At 49.6% G+C, this 16,172-nt stretch overlaps 1 protein-coding gene across 13 annotated transcripts in view; it reads right to left on the bottom strand.

Moving 5' to 3' along the window:
• Positions 1–233: 233 nt before the first annotated feature.
• The window catches only part of LOC113976573 (immunoglobulin-like and fibronectin type III domain-containing protein 1), a 40,827-nt gene continuing 24,888 nt past the window's right edge, over positions 234–16,172 (bottom strand). For 4 of the 13 annotated variants that reach the window (XM_027701880.1, XM_027701883.1, XM_027701885.1 and 1 more), the window contains 14 exons: positions 16,092–16,164; positions 15,058–15,791; positions 13,744–13,868; positions 12,649–12,790; positions 11,846–12,142; positions 10,930–11,229; positions 9,919–10,092; positions 8,309–8,437; positions 7,556–7,858; positions 5,187–5,275; positions 3,980–4,172; positions 2,382–2,681; positions 1,580–1,906; positions 234–787 (listed from right to left, as the gene is read on the bottom strand). In XM_027701880.1, the coding sequence (XP_027557681.1) occupies positions 774–787; positions 1,580–1,906; positions 2,382–2,681; positions 3,980–4,172; positions 5,187–5,275; positions 7,556–7,858; positions 8,309–8,437; positions 9,919–10,092; positions 10,930–11,229; positions 11,846–12,142; positions 12,649–12,790; positions 13,744–13,868; positions 15,058–15,791; positions 16,092–16,164 (3,200 nt within the window). In that variant the 3' untranslated portion in view covers positions 234–773. Of the gene's footprint in view, positions 788–1,579; positions 1,907–2,381; positions 2,682–3,979; positions 4,173–5,186; positions 5,276–7,555; positions 7,859–8,308; positions 8,438–9,918; positions 10,093–10,929; positions 11,230–11,845; positions 12,143–12,648; positions 12,791–13,743; positions 13,869–15,057; positions 15,880–15,909; positions 16,051–16,091; positions 16,171–16,172 lie in introns of all 13 variants that reach the window. The other 9 variants (XM_027701875.1, XM_027701877.1, XM_027701878.1 and 6 more) reach the window with 7 other exon arrangements.

Raw genomic sequence — 16,172 nt, 5'->3', positions numbered from 1 at the left:
GAGGTGACACTGGGGTGGCAGTTCAGGGCTGGCACAGCCTTTCTCACAGCACTTGCCGTGGGGCTGCTCTGCTCACAGTGCCACAGCTGGGGACAGATTGGAATTCCAGTCCTTCCCAGCAGGGCATTTGCTCTGTGAGTGCCACCTCCTCCGTGCCAGCCTGGTCTGAGGGTTCATCTCTGGCCCAGATAAAATGAGCAGGCAGACATTCCTTTAACTTAGAGGTGAAGGACAATAACATACTGAGCTGCTATGGCAGTGCAAGACATGCAGAACTGCTTCTCCCAGAGTTAGGAAACCTGCTGAGAGTCCAGTGGAATCCAAAGGGGTTGTTTTGGCTTAGAAAACCACATGGGAAAGGCCAACTCCAGAGATCTCTGGTGGCCAGAAATGTCCCTGCTGCAGCCCAACAGCAGGTGAGGCTGTGCTGGGATGGTCTCTCCTGCCTGTGCTCTCCATGGAAAGTTTCATTTTGGCCAACTATTTCTCCTCTCATCTTGTGTGTTCCCAAAGCTTCTAATGTGTGTTTTAAAGGTCTAGTGGAAAGCCATGATTGTTACAAAAATAAAAATACAATTCTCTTGAAGCATTTTCCCCCTGATTTTGACTAAAACGCAGCGTCGTGTTCAAAATGCAATTACTGGGTGTGAAAAATGAACCCCTCAGGCTACAGTGAACATCTGAAAATAAATGCACAGGCTTGGTATGGCCCAGTCCTCACTGAAACCTTCTCATCCACAGAGCAGGGCAGAGATGTTCCTGGCAGGGTCAAACTACAGGGCGGAGTCTGGAAATAAGAGAAAGAGAAGTGGCTCAGTGTTGTGATGAAGGAGATGATAAATAGTCTGAAAAGGCTCCCTGGAAAGGGGGAGCTAAAAACTCACAGGGCCAAAAAGACCAGTGCCTGCAAAAGGATGACAGGGATGGTCCCTGTGGGTCCCTTCCAACTCAGAATATTCTGTGAAATCTGGGAAATCTGGAGGTTTAACTGACCCATTTCTCCACTCGTGTCATCCCACCGAGGGGTTTTGCATTAAAAGGAAAATATTTGACTCAAAGGAAAGGATGTTTCACTGGGTACAATCACCAGCAATATTTATCCATAAGTTTATCCATCCTTAGTCAGTCCCATTTCTCCTCCATTCCCATCAGGATCCCAGTGCCCCTCACCATGTCCCTCCCTTTCCTCCCTTCCCATTGCCTCTGGCCACCAAACCTTCCCTGTTCCCTCACTGCTCCCCCTCCACTTGCACATCTGCAGATCTTTATTCTGCAGCTCCTGCACTGGGGATAAACCCAACCAAGATATTATCTTATCCAAGGAAAATGGGATTGTTCTTTCTAAAAATGTGATCAGAGCCAACCCAAACCTCTGTCTCGTGTACAAACTGAGTGGTTTTTTTCACATGTGCCTTTCAGTTTCTAGTTCTGTTCCATCCTTGATCACTAAAAAGGGAACCAGGAGTTCAATAAAGCAGGAGGCTGCACTTGGCAGCAGGTAGAGCTGCACGGGACCAGTTTTGGCAGCAAGGACACCCCTTGGCATCCCCCAGGGGAGGAAGAGCACTGCAGGTTTTACCTTTGATGGCGAGGAAGGCTCTGCTGGAGACACGACCCACTTCATTGGAGGCTTCCACCATGTATTCTCCTGCGTCCTGCTTGGTGACCCCCAGGATGACCAGGGAGCAGACCCCGAAGACGTTTGTGCAGAAGTAGTTTGGGTCGTTGGAGAGGTCTCTGCTGTCCTTGTACCAGGTGACTTTTGGGGGGGGGTGGCCCCCCACTGCACAGCTCATGTGACACTCACTGCCTGTCACCACCACGTGGGGCTTCAGCGGGACCAGGAACCTCGGGTGCTGGTTTTGGTTGACTCCCCTGTACCTCTGGGGTCTGACCCAGATCTCGGCTGTAAAGAACAAACAGCGACACATGAACACACCCTCAGGTCCAGCTCCCAGCAGGGAAGTTTGCAGGGCTGGTTTTCAGTCAGACACTCGGCTGCCAAGAGCCTGGAATTCCGCACTGCAAGTCCCAGAGATCCCCTGTGTCCATGGACTGTAACCTGTGCTGCTTCTCACGTGACCCTGGATTTCACTTTGGAGCCAGAAACTTTGGTTTCTGCAACACTTAATAGGTTTTTCCAGGAATTCCTTTTGTGGCAGATTGCACAATATAAAGGCTGGGAATGAAGGGACTCTCTGCACAATGTCCCTGCAGAAAGGACAAAACTGGAATTCCTCAGGGTACCTCTAGGCATTCCTGTTCTGGGCAACTAAACATTCCTAGGAGGAGGGACCCATTTCAGGATGGGGTGTTAGAAACAATAAAAGAAACCAAGCACGACAAGACACGCAGACAAATATCTGTAAAAGCTGTTTTACCCTTTGCTTTTCGAATCCTCCAAGGCTGCACAGTTTCAGAGGGAGCACTGGCTCCCAGGCTGTTCTTGGCCACCACCCTGAAGTAATAATCCCTGCCTGGGATCACGCTGGTGAACGTGAACTTGTTGTTGTAGAGCAGGTCCCCCACCACGTGCCACACGCCCTTCTGGGACTCCCGCTTCAGGACGGTGTAGTAGAGGTTCTTCTCCCACTTCTCGGATGCTGATGGTTCCCAGGTCACTGTCACTGTGTTGGGAACATTCTCTTCCAACCTCAGTGGTCCAGGAGCCTGTGGGATGTCTGTGAAGGGAGGGCAAATAATGTCACAGGGGTAGGGACAGTGGCACAGCACAGAACCCTAAAAACTTGGATGTTATCCCATGAGGGTTCAGTAAAGATCCCGATCATTGGAAGGGGTAAATTCCAGCCACACAAACACTTTTGCCATGAACTGAGCTGCTGCTGCAGAACATGGGTGTTGCTGGGCCTCCTGCCCTTCCTCAGGGAGGAGAGGAGGGTGACAGAGCTGAACTGCTGCCCCTCCTGGGGACACAGCTCCCAGAGCTCATCCAGTTGGGGCTCCGTGTCCCACAGCCTGTGCTGACCCCCCTCAGGCTATTCCAGAGAGCAGGAACTGCTCCTGGGGTTTGCAGGGTCTGTATTTGGGACCTGGGCTGGCCCTTTCCACCAGAGTCACTCTGGAAGAACAGTTTTAGTCAGTGGATTGCTCTGAAGACAATCCAATTGCAGACAAGTGATGTCATGAAGTGTCCAGACTGAATCCCATGGAAGATTGTTCCCCAGTTCTCCCTGTGCCTGAATGGCCAAACTGCATCACAGGTCACCCTGCCCAACTCAGCTTGGTGCCTGTTCCCAGTAAATCACGGAATCCCAGACTGATTTGGGTTGGAGGGACCTTAAAACTCATCTCATTCCATCCCTGCCATGGCAGGGACACCTTCTGCTATCCCAGGTTGCTCCAACCTGGCCTTGGACACTCCCAGGGATCCAGGGGCAGCCACAGCTGCTCTGGGCAACCTGTGCCAGGGCCTCCCCACCCTCACAGGGAGGAATTCCTTCCCACTATCCCATCTAACCCTTCCCTCTGGCAGTGGGAAGCCATTCCCTGTGTCCTGTCCCTCCATCCCTTGTCCCCAGTCCCTCTCCAGCTCTCCTGGAGCCCCTTTTGGCCCTGCAAGGGCCTCTCAGGTCTCTCTGGAGCCTTCTCTTCTCCAGGGGAACATTCCCAGCTCTCCCAGCCTGGCTCCAGAGCAGAGGGGCTCCAGCCCTGGACCATCCCTGTGGCCTCCTCTGGACTCTCTCCAGCAGCTCCACGTCCTTGTGCTGTTGTTCCCAGGGCTGGAGCAGCTCTGCAGGGGGGTCTCAGCTGAGGGGGCAGAGGGGCAGGATCCCCCCTCCCCACTGCCCACGATCCCTGTGGGACCAGCCCAGGGCACGGGGGGTTCTGGGCTGGGTCATGTCCAACCTCTCCCCCACCAACACCCCAAATCCTTCCCCTCAGGGCTGCTCCCAATCCCTTCCCCCCCAGCCTGGCCTGACCCCGGGAGCGCCTGGTGCCCACGGCTGGCAGGAGTTACCTGTGATTTGCACCTGGAAGCTGAAGGTCTCTCTCTTGCCCAGCCCGTTGAGCAGCTCCACGCTGTAGCAGCCGCTGTCCCCGAGCTCTGCTGTCCCGATCAGCAGCCGGGTGGAGCCATCCTGGGTTTTTACGGCAGCCCGGCCGGGAAGGGGGAGCCCATCCTTCAACCAGAGCACTGCCTCGGGAGAGCCCTGCAAACAACAGCAGAGTCACAGCCCGCCTGCTTCACCTCCAGATCCTGTCTTTACATCTGTGGTGTCATTATCTCCTCCCAAATATGTTCCTGCACCACACAGTAAAGTCACGTCCAGGAATACGGACCCGAGAGGGATCCAAGATCCCTGATGTGCTCTGACCTTCCTTTGGAACTGTTTTCTTTCTCAGTGTCTTTAAGGATGTTTTTGCAGCAAAGTGTTCAGAACTATGTCAGCCAAATTATTCTGCATCAAGAACAGATGCCATCGGGAATTAATATTTTCTGCTTTTTAAAAAAAAGATCTGTTGGGTTTGGAAAGAAAAAACAACCTCAAAGCCTTTATTTCCCTTGTGCCATCTTTGGTCTCAGTTGTCCCAGAGATCAGGAGAAAGGTCAGCATATATCATATATATATATATATATAATATTATATAATATATATAATATTTATATATATATATAAATATATTATAAATATATTATATAAAATATTATATAATATATAGTTTTAAATGTGTAATATAATATAATGTAATGTAATGTAATATTTTGTTTATTTAATATTTATGTTGTTATAATACTATTTATTTATATATAATTATACATACTAATAAAATTTATTTAATTTATTATATTATATAAATATAAGATTTAATATAAATGTTAACTAGAAATATATAATATAAAAATTAATGATTTTAAAGCCTGCCAGAGCAGCAGCAGATGCTGATAGCGTTGCTGAGGTTGGATGGACAGCTCTGTGCCTCGTTTGCAGAGGTTAATAAATGCCCACAATCTCGTAAAACACCGATGCCAATGAGCAACAGCTGAATTTCTGCTGCTGTTTTCCTCGCCTAGAAAGCACACCCAGCACAGGCAGCCAAAGGATTTGCCCAGTGTCTCGTAAACTGAATTCCATGGCAAGAAAACAGCGGCTCAGTTTTCATTCCTGCTGCTGAGCCCCAGCACAGGGACAGGCAGGGAATTCCACAATCCATGGAACACGTACCTCGAAGGGAATATTCACCCGGATGGGGTTTCCTGCTCTGATCACCAGGAGGTTTTTCACTGTGTCGTCGATCAGTAACCTGGGGGGAACTGATAAACACAGGGTTACACTCAATAGTTGGACGTTTACACCTTTCAAATTCCGTCGTTATTTATTTATCACTGCGGGCAAAGGAGGGGAAATGACATAAAAATCCATTCACAACAATCTCTGTGTTCGTGTGATGTCTCAGTCCCAGAGCAATTGGCCCTTTGGCACCCTTCACCCCATCACAGGGATGATCTTTGGGGTTTAAATGGTATCTGGAGAAAAGGAAATTCCGAGGGACACTTACAAATTACACATTCAATACAGAGTACAGAAAACCCACAGGAAACCAGCCAGAGTTTATTTATTTCAAATAATATTCTTTTAGTATTCAAAATATATTTTTTAACCAATATACTATTGTATTTAGTATTTTTCTTTAAAGGTCAAATACAATAGTGCTAAATTGTATTTAGTGTTTCCACTACAAAACTGAAAAACCTGCTTCCCAGATGGACTTATTTTACCTATTTACTGACTGAATATAAAAGGAGCTCCAGGCATAGCCCAAAAGTAGACAATTCCCCTTAGGCCCCAAGTTAAGGAAGATGAATCCCTCACAGAATTATCTCTTACTTCTGTAATTCTGCAATATTCCCAAGCAGCAGGGGAAAAAAAAGCAGAGGTACAGATTGTAAATCAAGATGGAAAAGTGGAAATGGTAAAAAACTTTCAACCTAGAAAACTAAAAAGTTAAATAAAGTATCCAAAACCCAACCTAAAAATTGGGATTTGAGAGAATGAAATAAAATGCTTAGTTCAGCAAGATTGTATGAAAATAGACTGAAAACTCTATTTTCCCTTAGAAGAGGTGGGTAGGGATAAGGGATGTGGGGTTTCTGCCTGGTGACTGTGATAAGGCTCTGCAAATATAAATATAAAAATATAAAAATATAAATGCAAAGAGAAGAGAGAGTTTTGGGGGTTCTTTTATTCTAATGAGTCTCCAACATGGCCGAACGCTGTGCTCTGCACATCTAACATCGGGTGAATATTCAGAATTTCCTGGTGACATGACCAGGTAACAGCAGAGTGCAGAGGAGACACGGAGTGCTCATCATCCTCCTGCCAGTCTGGGATGTGAAGGAGGCTCATCCCTGTGTCCCACAGCCCTCTGTCACAGTCTGGACCTGGCTACACCCAAGTCCCCGAAGATCCACACCGAAAGCACTCCCCTCCCCTTACATGAAGGAAAGGGAAGAGGGGAAAAGGAACCAAAAGACCTGAAATAAACTGAGCTAAAGCAGTATATACATATATATATATACATATTTAAACTTATGTATGGCCAGTCTTCGCGAACGAAGATTTTGGGAAAGGTCTTTTACCTTTCCAGCCTGCGCAATGGATTTTTTAGGTGAGACACAGCCTGCGCTGAACTGAGCCCACCCTTTAATCCTAAGGTTCATCTGCCGGGGCCAAGCAAGCTTGGACAATGGCAGTGAGGTCCTCAGGACGTAGGTTTGTTTAGAGTGACCTTATACAATTGCGAAAAAACCTGTTTACATATAAGAAAGAGTAAACCCCAACACCTGAAAACCCAAATGGAAAAACTGATATACGTAGATATACACAGCTAGTAGAGAGCTAGCAAACAAAGGAATCTTCATACTTCCCTTAAGAAAGCAGAACTGTGCCACCAGAACCCCCCTCCCGAGTCAGGATGGAGCAGCCACGTCCCCGGGCCCACAGCAAACCCCGGGAGCTCAGCGGGGCTGCCCCTCCTCTGCAACCCCAACCAAGAGCTCCAGACTCTGGCTAACTTCCTTCCCCCTTGTAGTAATACTTCTGCTTACGTACAGAAATAGAGTGGAATACTGGGATATAGCCCCTTTCCCAGTTTCGACCTGGTTGCCAGGAAGGCCCGGACCAAACCATTGTCGGAGGACAGAAATTGTGTGAACAATTTCTATTGCATTTCTGTGACCTTTGCCTTGGCACAGCTGGGTGCAGACAGTAAAAAATACTACACCACTAATATGGCTGCAGGCCTTGTGCCAAGGTGAAGGAGGAGTTCTTTTGGCAGGTAAACAAGTTTTATGGACACCTGTTGTGGTCCAATTAGTACTGTACAGCACAGTATGTTTTCCTTATGTATCCAATGTAACCTGCAAAAGAATCACACATCTGTGTGTCATAAGCAGTATATAAGCTGCCTTTCCTCTAATAAAGCTGACATCTTGCCGATCATAGTGACCTGTGAGCAGTATGTCCATACCCCTCCACTGATAAACCATCACCCCCAGCTGCTCCCGTCCCCCTGGAAGGAGCCCCCGACTCACCCGTGGGGGCCGCGGCCTCCATGACGGCCTCGAGCTCCGCGGCCTCCCCGGGGCCGCTGTCGTTGAGGGCCCTCACACGCAGGAAATATTTCTCCTTGGGCTGGAGGCCCTTGATGGTGCCCGAGGTGGCCTCTGCAGGGAGGGTGAGGCACTTGGTCCAGCTGGAGCCGTGGGAAGGCCTCATCTCCACCTCGTAGCCCTTCACTTCATTCCCATCCTTGACCTCGGGCCTGTTCCACGCCAGGGTGACGCTGGTGCCGTCACAGCTGCTCACTCTGAGCTCCTGCACTTGGCCCGGGGATTCTGGAAAGAGAAATTTTGTTGAAAGTATTTTTTTCTAGGATTTCTGTTCCATCTTTTCATCCCTTCCTGAGATTCCCGGGCATTCTTGGACAGCACTGGATATCCACCCTGCTGTCGTGCCCACGCCTCGTCCCGGCTCTTCAAAGGTGGATCTTTGTTCCTGCCAGCCCTGCAGGACAACCCACAGCACCCCCAACACGGTCTGCAGCCCACCCTGAGTCCTTCACACTGCACAAACCCCACACAGGGAGTCTGCCACACCTTCCCTTGGACATCCCACGGGAAATCCTCCCGCTCCTTCCTCGAGCTGATTCTCAACCATGAAACACTCCCCAGCTATTTGATCTTTGTCTTCACACACTTTTACAGAGCATTTCAGAAGGTCTGCTCTCCACTAACACCCCCAGTGGATGTTCAGCTACCCCAGCAGCAGAAGGACAGAGCACTCACTCGTGGGGTCCCGGGCAAACACGGGCTGGGAGGGGTCGCTGGCATCTCCTGTGCCAGCAGCATTGACAGCTGCCACCCGAAACTCGTACTGCACACCCTTCTTGAGGTTGGTCACCTTCAGCTTCTTGTCTGCAGGAAGGAAAGGAGTGTGTTGGCTCGGGGGAGCTGCCCCCCAGCAGGAAAGGGGAGACAATGATGCAGGACCTCACTCCAGGTAGAGTTATGGACTGAATCATCCTCAGGAGCTGTAAATGCTGTCATTGACTCCCCTGCCCTTCCCTATCCAAGTGTGTGTGTACTTCTGGGATGTGTTCTTTGTATTCCCTTCAAAATCAAACAGCACTTGAATCACAGAATCACAGAATCATTTAGGGTGGAAAAGACCTCTGAGATCATCGAGTCCACCCTGTGCCTGATGCCCACCTTGTCCCCCAGCCCAGAGCACTGAGGGCCATGTCCAGTCCTTCCTGGGACACCTCCAGGGGTGGGGACTCCAAACCTCCCTGGGCAGCCCCTGCCAAGGCCTGACCACCCTTTCCAGGAAGAAATTCCTCCTGATGTCCAACCTGACCCTCCCATGGCACAGCTTGAGGTTCCCTCTCCTCCTGTCCCTTGTTCCCTGGGAGCAGAGCCTGACCCCCCTCGGCTCCCCCCTCCTGTCAGGGAGTTGCAGAGCCAGAAGGTCCCCCCTGAGCCTCCTTTTCTCTGTGATGAGCCTCCCCAGCTCCCTCAGGGGTTCTCCAGACCCTTCCCCAGTTCCCTCAGTTGCTTCTGTTGCTCCAGACCCTTCCCCAGCTACCTCAGGAGTTCTCTAGACCCTTCCCCAGCTCCCTCAGTTCTCCTGCTGCTCCAGCCCCATCCCCAGCTCCGTTCTCTTCCCAGGACATGCTCCAGCCCCTCAATGTCTCTCTTGAATTAGGTGGTGCAGAACTGGGCCCAGCACTCAGAGTGCAGCCTCAGCAGTGCTGTTGAGAGTTATTAAGTTAAGGATACAGGATGCATCCTGCTTTTCCTCAGGGGATGATCCTAAACCCTTCTATACCTGAGAAGTCCAAACTTGCCCCTAATAGAAGATGCTGCTACAGTCAAAGCACACTCTGGAGCTCACACACATCACTTGGGTTTCTTTCTATCCCTTGCATTTATAAAGTCCTGTCTGTAGGACTAAGGACAATAGTTCTACGTGTGAAGTGAAGGCTTTAATTCCAGAAACTGGAGACATCAGAGGAGCTACGTCCCAGGATGCAACATGAACTTCTCTGTGCTCTTCTCCAGGTGCCTCCACACAACCTAGAAAAGACCATAATCCTGCCCCCAGGCTCAGCTGGGCACAAACCAAGAGCTGGCATTGCTGTGGCACAGCCACAAAACCTCAGCTGGGAGAAAAATGGAGTTGAGAGAAAACTCCAGAACACACCAGAGCTGAGAAAAACAGAAGATAAAACTTCAGATGGGCTAAAATGGCTGTGAGGGGGTGAGTCAGAAGCTCAAGAATTGCAGAGGAAAAAGACCAACATGAAAAGGTGTGAGATCCTAAGCCATTCCTGAACCCAACTGAACTTTTTGCCTTGTCAAGTGTTCCAGACTGTTCCAGGATTCGGGATACCCACCTTTCACAGGCCCATTGGTGACTGGCAGCCAGGTCATGGTGCCCTTCTTGCGTTTCTGAACGATGTATCCCCTGATTTGGGAAGTGCCAGTTTTACGAGGGGCTTTCCAGGAGATTGTGACGCTGTCCCTGCTGGCACTGACGATCTCAGGGGGATCTGGGGCACCAGGGGAAGCTGGAAAGACATTAGGGTTCCATTATTAGCAGGTGTATTTTTATTGCAAGATAAAACAGTGTTCTGTGTCGTTTCTTCTTCCAGCTTCCCCAAGGTATTCCCATGGATGGGCTTTGAAAACCTGGATCCAGCACGGACCTTGTTCCTGAGTTTTGATTTCACAAAAGACCTGCTGTGAGCAGGACTGACAATTCCACTGTCAGCCAACGGAGTGAGGTGTGTCCTTCTTAGGTGGTAGGAACAGTCAGCATCAGTCTTGCTTTTAGTGACAGAAACTGGGACCAGAATGGATTTTTTAACCCTCTGCTAAAGCTTTCAAAATACATAATCAATGTAGAAAGAACCAGCATTGCTCTCTCTAGTGCTGCATTTGTGCTCATGGTTAACCTGTTCTAGTATTTGAACCCACTGAAGGACAAAGAAAACATTCAGTTGTTTGGGAACCAGGGGAAGGGAGTGACCATGCTGACAAATGCTGCACCTACGGAGACACTGCTTTGCCCAGGAAGTTGAGAAAAGGCCTCACACGTTCCCTTTGTAGCCACACTGGGAAAAATTTCCTTTGATCCGGATGCATTTTGCATTTCCCCTCTGGGACTGGTTTTCCAATTCAGTATGGAGCATTGCCAAGAAGGCAACTCCTCCTCAGCAGCACCAGAGCCTACAACAAACTGCTGCTCTTGCTGTGCAGCCTCCACAGGTTTGTGTGAAGGCCTCACAGCAACCATTGGAGTTCAGATCTGCAGCAACACCCAAAATGCAGTGAGTTTTCTCTGATGTCATCTTTGACAATGGATTTCCTAACCTGAATTGTGAATGCTGAGAAGTTCTCCTCACCTTTGCCAGCCGCCTTCACTTCGCCCGACTCCAGCGCGTCGCTCGTCCCCTCCGCGTTCACGGCCCTCACCCTGAAGTAGTAGCTCGTGTCTTCTTCCACTTTGTTGGTGGTGAAGGTGGTGCAGCTCCTGGGGGTGTCTCCCAAGGTCTCCCAGTCGTTCTTGCCTGCCTGCTGCCTCTCCACGAGGTACCTCTGCACTGGTTTGCCCCCGTCGTCCTTCGGGGGCTGCCACTGGATGGTGATGGCGTTGGCAGAGCTCTCCACAACTTTGATGGGTCCTGCTGGTGGCTGTGGCTTGTCTGGAAAGATGGACAGAGGGATGATGAGTTGGCTCCAGACCCAGACATGCTCCTGGGTTTGGAGCACACACTGGCTCTTGCTGCAAGACTGTTCCTGGTGGAATACAGAGAGACTGTTCCCGATAGAATGCAGGCACAGCTGCAGGATGAGGGCTGGGCACTGAAACTGCCTCTTCCAAATTTCCACTCTTCTAACTTTGATGGAAAGGGGGAGCCAGGCCCTTGTTCTCCCTGTTCCCATAAGCACTGCACCAGGTCAGCTCGATAACACAGGAAGAATGTAATTTCTGGTCTCCCAAGAGGGCCCAGACATTGATGGTAGGGTTGAATTTGGCCTTGACACCCCATTTCAGATTTGCATGTTGAGCACAGTCCCATCTCCCACAGTCTCCCAGCGTTCCAAACTCAGCTGCTGAGGCTGGGAAAACCCAAACCAGACTTGTGCCACCTTGTACTAAAGGGCAAGAGGCATGTCAGCAATCTTTTCTTGTACCCTGATTTAGTGGCAAAATGCAGTCTTGTTCCTCTTGGAACACCCTGCAGCTCCAAACAAGATTTTCACCAGTGTCAGTGGGTTCCCTGCCTGAGCTCAGCAGTGGATTTATGGGGCTCTTACCTATGACCACGAGCTTTAAGTTGATCTCCAGGGCTCCGCTGTCGTTCTTCAGCCTGACCTTGTAATCCCCACAGTCCCTCCTGTCGCAGCTGGGGATGGACAGCGTGGTGTGGGTGTCTGTTTTGTCCACACGGATCCTGGTGTCATCTGCCAGCTCCATCTTGTCCTTGAGCCACGTGGCCCTGATGGGCAGACGGCCCTCGAAGGGGATCCTGACCTTCACCGCCTGCCCCGCCTTGGCCACTGTGGGGACACTGCTCAGGTTCTTGAGGAGAACTTTGTCAACCTGTGGAGGGTCTGACCAGGCGATACAAAAAGTCATTAAAAACCACAATTCAGAGAGGACAAGGCTCAGAGGGAAGGGCTCCTCTCAGGACACTGCCAGGAACTCTGAGGATCTCACAGCACTTGGACCTTCACTGGTTTCGTGCTCGGGGATTCACAAACTTGTACTTTGCTACAGGATAATTATCATAAGGTTTTGTGGTGTCACACCATCCTTCCACTGGAGAAGGTTTCTCTTTAGCAACACACTAAACACAAAGACTTAAGAACCTGCTCTGATAAAGTGTTCTGTGTACCCCAAAATCATTGAGTTACCAATAGGAGCTGTGTGGGAAGGCTCCCTAATTAAATTTGTGAATACAAAATGCACCAACCTGCACAAAAACCATCTCTCAGTTATCTTGGAATTCTTCATAACAAAGTTATCTCCATAACCAACTACTGGTCTCTGATAAAATATATTACATTTAAAACCCATCAAAGCTCACGTCCTGCATTGGTGGTTTGAACAGACTCACCTTCAACAAAAATTGAAGCCTCAGTTTTCACATCTCCACCTTCAAACCTGTATTTCCCAGCATGAATATCTTCGGCTTTGTTAATGATTAGTTTGTGGACTAGACCTTTCTTTTCAAACACGACTCCTTGCATGCTTGTCAACTACAAGGTAAAGGACAGAGACCCATTCTTTGAGGAAAAAAGGGTAAAAAAGCAATCCCAACTGAAACTGAGAGAAGCATTATCAACATAACCCCCACAAAGACTTGATTTTTTTCAAAGATCAATTAAAATAAATGTTAGTTCAGCCTCCAAGCTCTCTCATTCTGTTCTTAATGACAAAACTTCTGATCAATGCTTGAGTCTGACACCTCAGAAGTCCTACAATATCATCTAGATCCCACAGCTGGAATCACTCTGCAGTGTTCTTTAGGAACATAGAATAAAGGATATAGAATATATCTATAGGATATGGATATGTGGTGGTGGTGATGGGTTCAAGGTGGGAGTTGATGATCTTAGAGGTCTTTTCCAACCTAAACAACCCTATAATTTTGTATGATGCCTGTGCTTGACCTCAAGCACTAATTTGAATGAACACTCTCCACGATATCCCCGCCTGAAAGATCCTTTGAGGATTCTTCCCTTGCTTTGGTATTTTTCTCCCACTCACCCAGGAAAAGAAGAAGGGTTGCATTGCAAGGAAGTGACCACATCATCTCCATCCTTGAAAAAGAATGGAAAACACAGAGCTGGCTGTTGTCAGCAAGAATGGGAATGTCTGGCAGCAGGAAGGGGAGAAATCTTCCTGGGTTTCTGTCAGGAAACAGATGCCCCAACCCTGTAAGTGTTGGACAGGGCTGGGAGCAACCTGGGCTAGTGGAAGGAGTCCCTGCCCCTGGCAGGGGGCTGGGAACAAGATGGTCTTTGAGGTCCCTTCCAACCCAAACCGTCCTGGGATTCTGTGAGTCTGTGACTCCTTCCAGGGTCACGCTCTGGCTGCAGCAGAGGGCAGAGGGAAGGACACCAGGACACCCTGACACGGCACTTAGGGAGTAAAGGCAGAGAGCAGAGCACTGCTGACCAAAGGAAACAATGAGTGGAAGGACACCCACCTTCAGCCCGTCCTTGAACCAGGTTCCTGTCACGTCATCCTTGCTGACGGTGCAGGAGAGCTCGGCTGGGTCCCCCTTCACCACCCGCACCGTGGCCAGCTGCTTGTTGAGGTAACAGCGAGGGACTGAGCAGCCACAGGGAAATGGGGAGACCATGGGAAGAGAAAAGAGAGCTTTTTAAAACATGCATCCTGTGGTCATGACAGGCTTTTGTGCCCCCACACTGTGACCACCTGGGTACCCTCAGAAGGGACGTGCCAGCCTGGCCTGTTCATGGTACAGTCCCACCATCAACCCCTGGGCAATGGAGTCATCACAAATCACACTGTTCAGTTTATGTCTGTGCTGATTGTCTTGGCTCCCTCTGCAGCCACTGGGGAAAAACAGGCTGTTCCAGGGTGTGGATACCCTGCTTCATCATCCTCTTCCTCTGCACTGACCAGACACTGGGCTGCCTGACCATGTTCCCCCAAACAGACCCAGGAATACTGTTCTCCACCCCTGTATTCCTCTTTCCCTTCCCAAGTTCTTCTCCATCAACAACCTCATCCCCTCTCTAATAAACACCCCTTGAACTCCAATTTTGTTTTACTTCCTTATTTATATTTTGTTTGCCTTGATAGTTTCTAACTTGTCAGCAATCCCATCAGGTGAATATTCCCCTTTGGTTGTACATTTGAAATTCCTCATTTCTACAATTTTCACATCATCATCTTGCTAGTGGAGCCACAGGTCTTACTCAAACAGCTGCAAACACATTACTCCCCTTTTACTATATCAGCACCTTATTATTTCTGATGTTACAAGAGAAAAGAGCTCTTTACATTATATAATCCAATATAAGCAGGCACTTTACATTCAGCCTGATCAAACAGAACCAAATAGAAGCAAAGAATTGTTCCCAGAACTTGGAAAACCACAGTTCTTTGCACTAGATGTTAGAAAAAATAAGTTTTAAATTAGCAACAAGTTTTAAATTACGACAATATCAAAGAAACGCGATGATATTCCTTGAAACTTTATGGGAATCGGTCGGTTCCACGTGGATGTGAAACGTGTTTGAATGAGCAGATGAGACCCGACTTAGATCATTTAAGCAAAGATCATTCAATTATTGAAGGCAATTTGATCAGAGCAAGTTGTGTAAGATAAACAGCAAATCAGTGGGAGAATTAGGAAGGGATCACAACCAAATTTCTACACAGAGCTCTGTTTGCCTGACCCATAAAATTCCATTTCTTTGCAGGATCAGGAACGTGAGTATCCAAATGCAAAGCCCAGGAGTCACCAACGAGCCACTGAACCACCACGTACCTTTGATATCATCCAGGCAGGACCGTCTCTTCTGGGCTGTACTTTCCGTGCTGGTTGGGAGATCCTTTGCTTTCACATCCAGGTCAGGTTCCTCGTTTCTCTGGCTTGCTGGGGCAAGCCCACCAAAAAGAGCTGACATCTGGTCATGACTGGGTGGACCTTGACCAAAACCACTTGAACTGCTCCCATCAACAGGTCTGTTCCAGGATTTGCTCCCTGCCCCTCCAAAGGCAGAGTTTTTGCCATAAAGGGAGCCCAACTGTCCCAAATCTCTGCCCTCACCCCAGACATCTCCTTGACCTGACAGTGACCCTCTGTCACCAGCTGAACCTTGGTTCCCTGATCCTCTGGCATCACTGGCAATGCCCTTTCCATATTCACCACCTGGTCCACCACCACCTCCCACACCTCCTTTACCAAGGAATGAATCCCTTCCATCCCCTCCCAACCTCCCACCAGCTCCTGCACCAGCCCAGGCTCCAGATGATCCCACGTCCTTGCCGTAGGGAGACCCAGTGCCCCACACTGCAGAGCCACCCACACCCCCCCCTTCCATGGAAAAGTTCTCTCCTCCTGCTCCCCCTGGATATCCCGGAGCTCTGCCCAGCCCAGCGTCCCTGCCACGCTGGGATCCCATCGCTCCGTCACCTCCAAGGAGAAAAGGAGCAGCTCCTGCCACAGCCCCAGCTGGGACACCATCCTTCCCATAGGGAGACACAACTCCTCCAGCACCACCAGCACCACCAACACCAGCTCCAGCTGGAACACCATCCTTTCCATAGGGAGACACAACTCCCCCTGCACCAGCTGGGACACCATCCTTTCCATAGGGAGACACAACTCCTCCAGCACCACCAGCAACACCAGCTCCAGCTGGGAGAGCATCCTTTCCATAAGGAGACACAACTCCTGCACCACCAGCTACACCAGCAACACCAGCTCCAGCTGGAACACCATCCATTCCATAGGGAGACACAATTCCTCCTGCACCAGCTGGGACACCATCCTTTCCATAGGGAGAACCAACTCCTCCAGCACCACCACCAACACCAGCTCCAGCTGGGAGACCATCCTTTCCACAGAGAGCCCCAACTCCCCCTGCACCAGCTACACCA

The sequence above is a fragment of the Neopelma chrysocephalum genome, unplaced genomic scaffold (genome assembly GCF_003984885.1).
Source record: "Neopelma chrysocephalum unplaced genomic scaffold, ASM398488v2 Primary Assembly neopelma1_172, whole genome shotgun sequence".
Lineage (NCBI taxonomy): Eukaryota > Metazoa > Chordata > Aves > Passeriformes > Pipridae > Neopelma > Neopelma chrysocephalum.
Note: the sequence above shows the minus strand (reverse complement) of the source record. Positions and strands in the feature narration are given on the sequence as shown.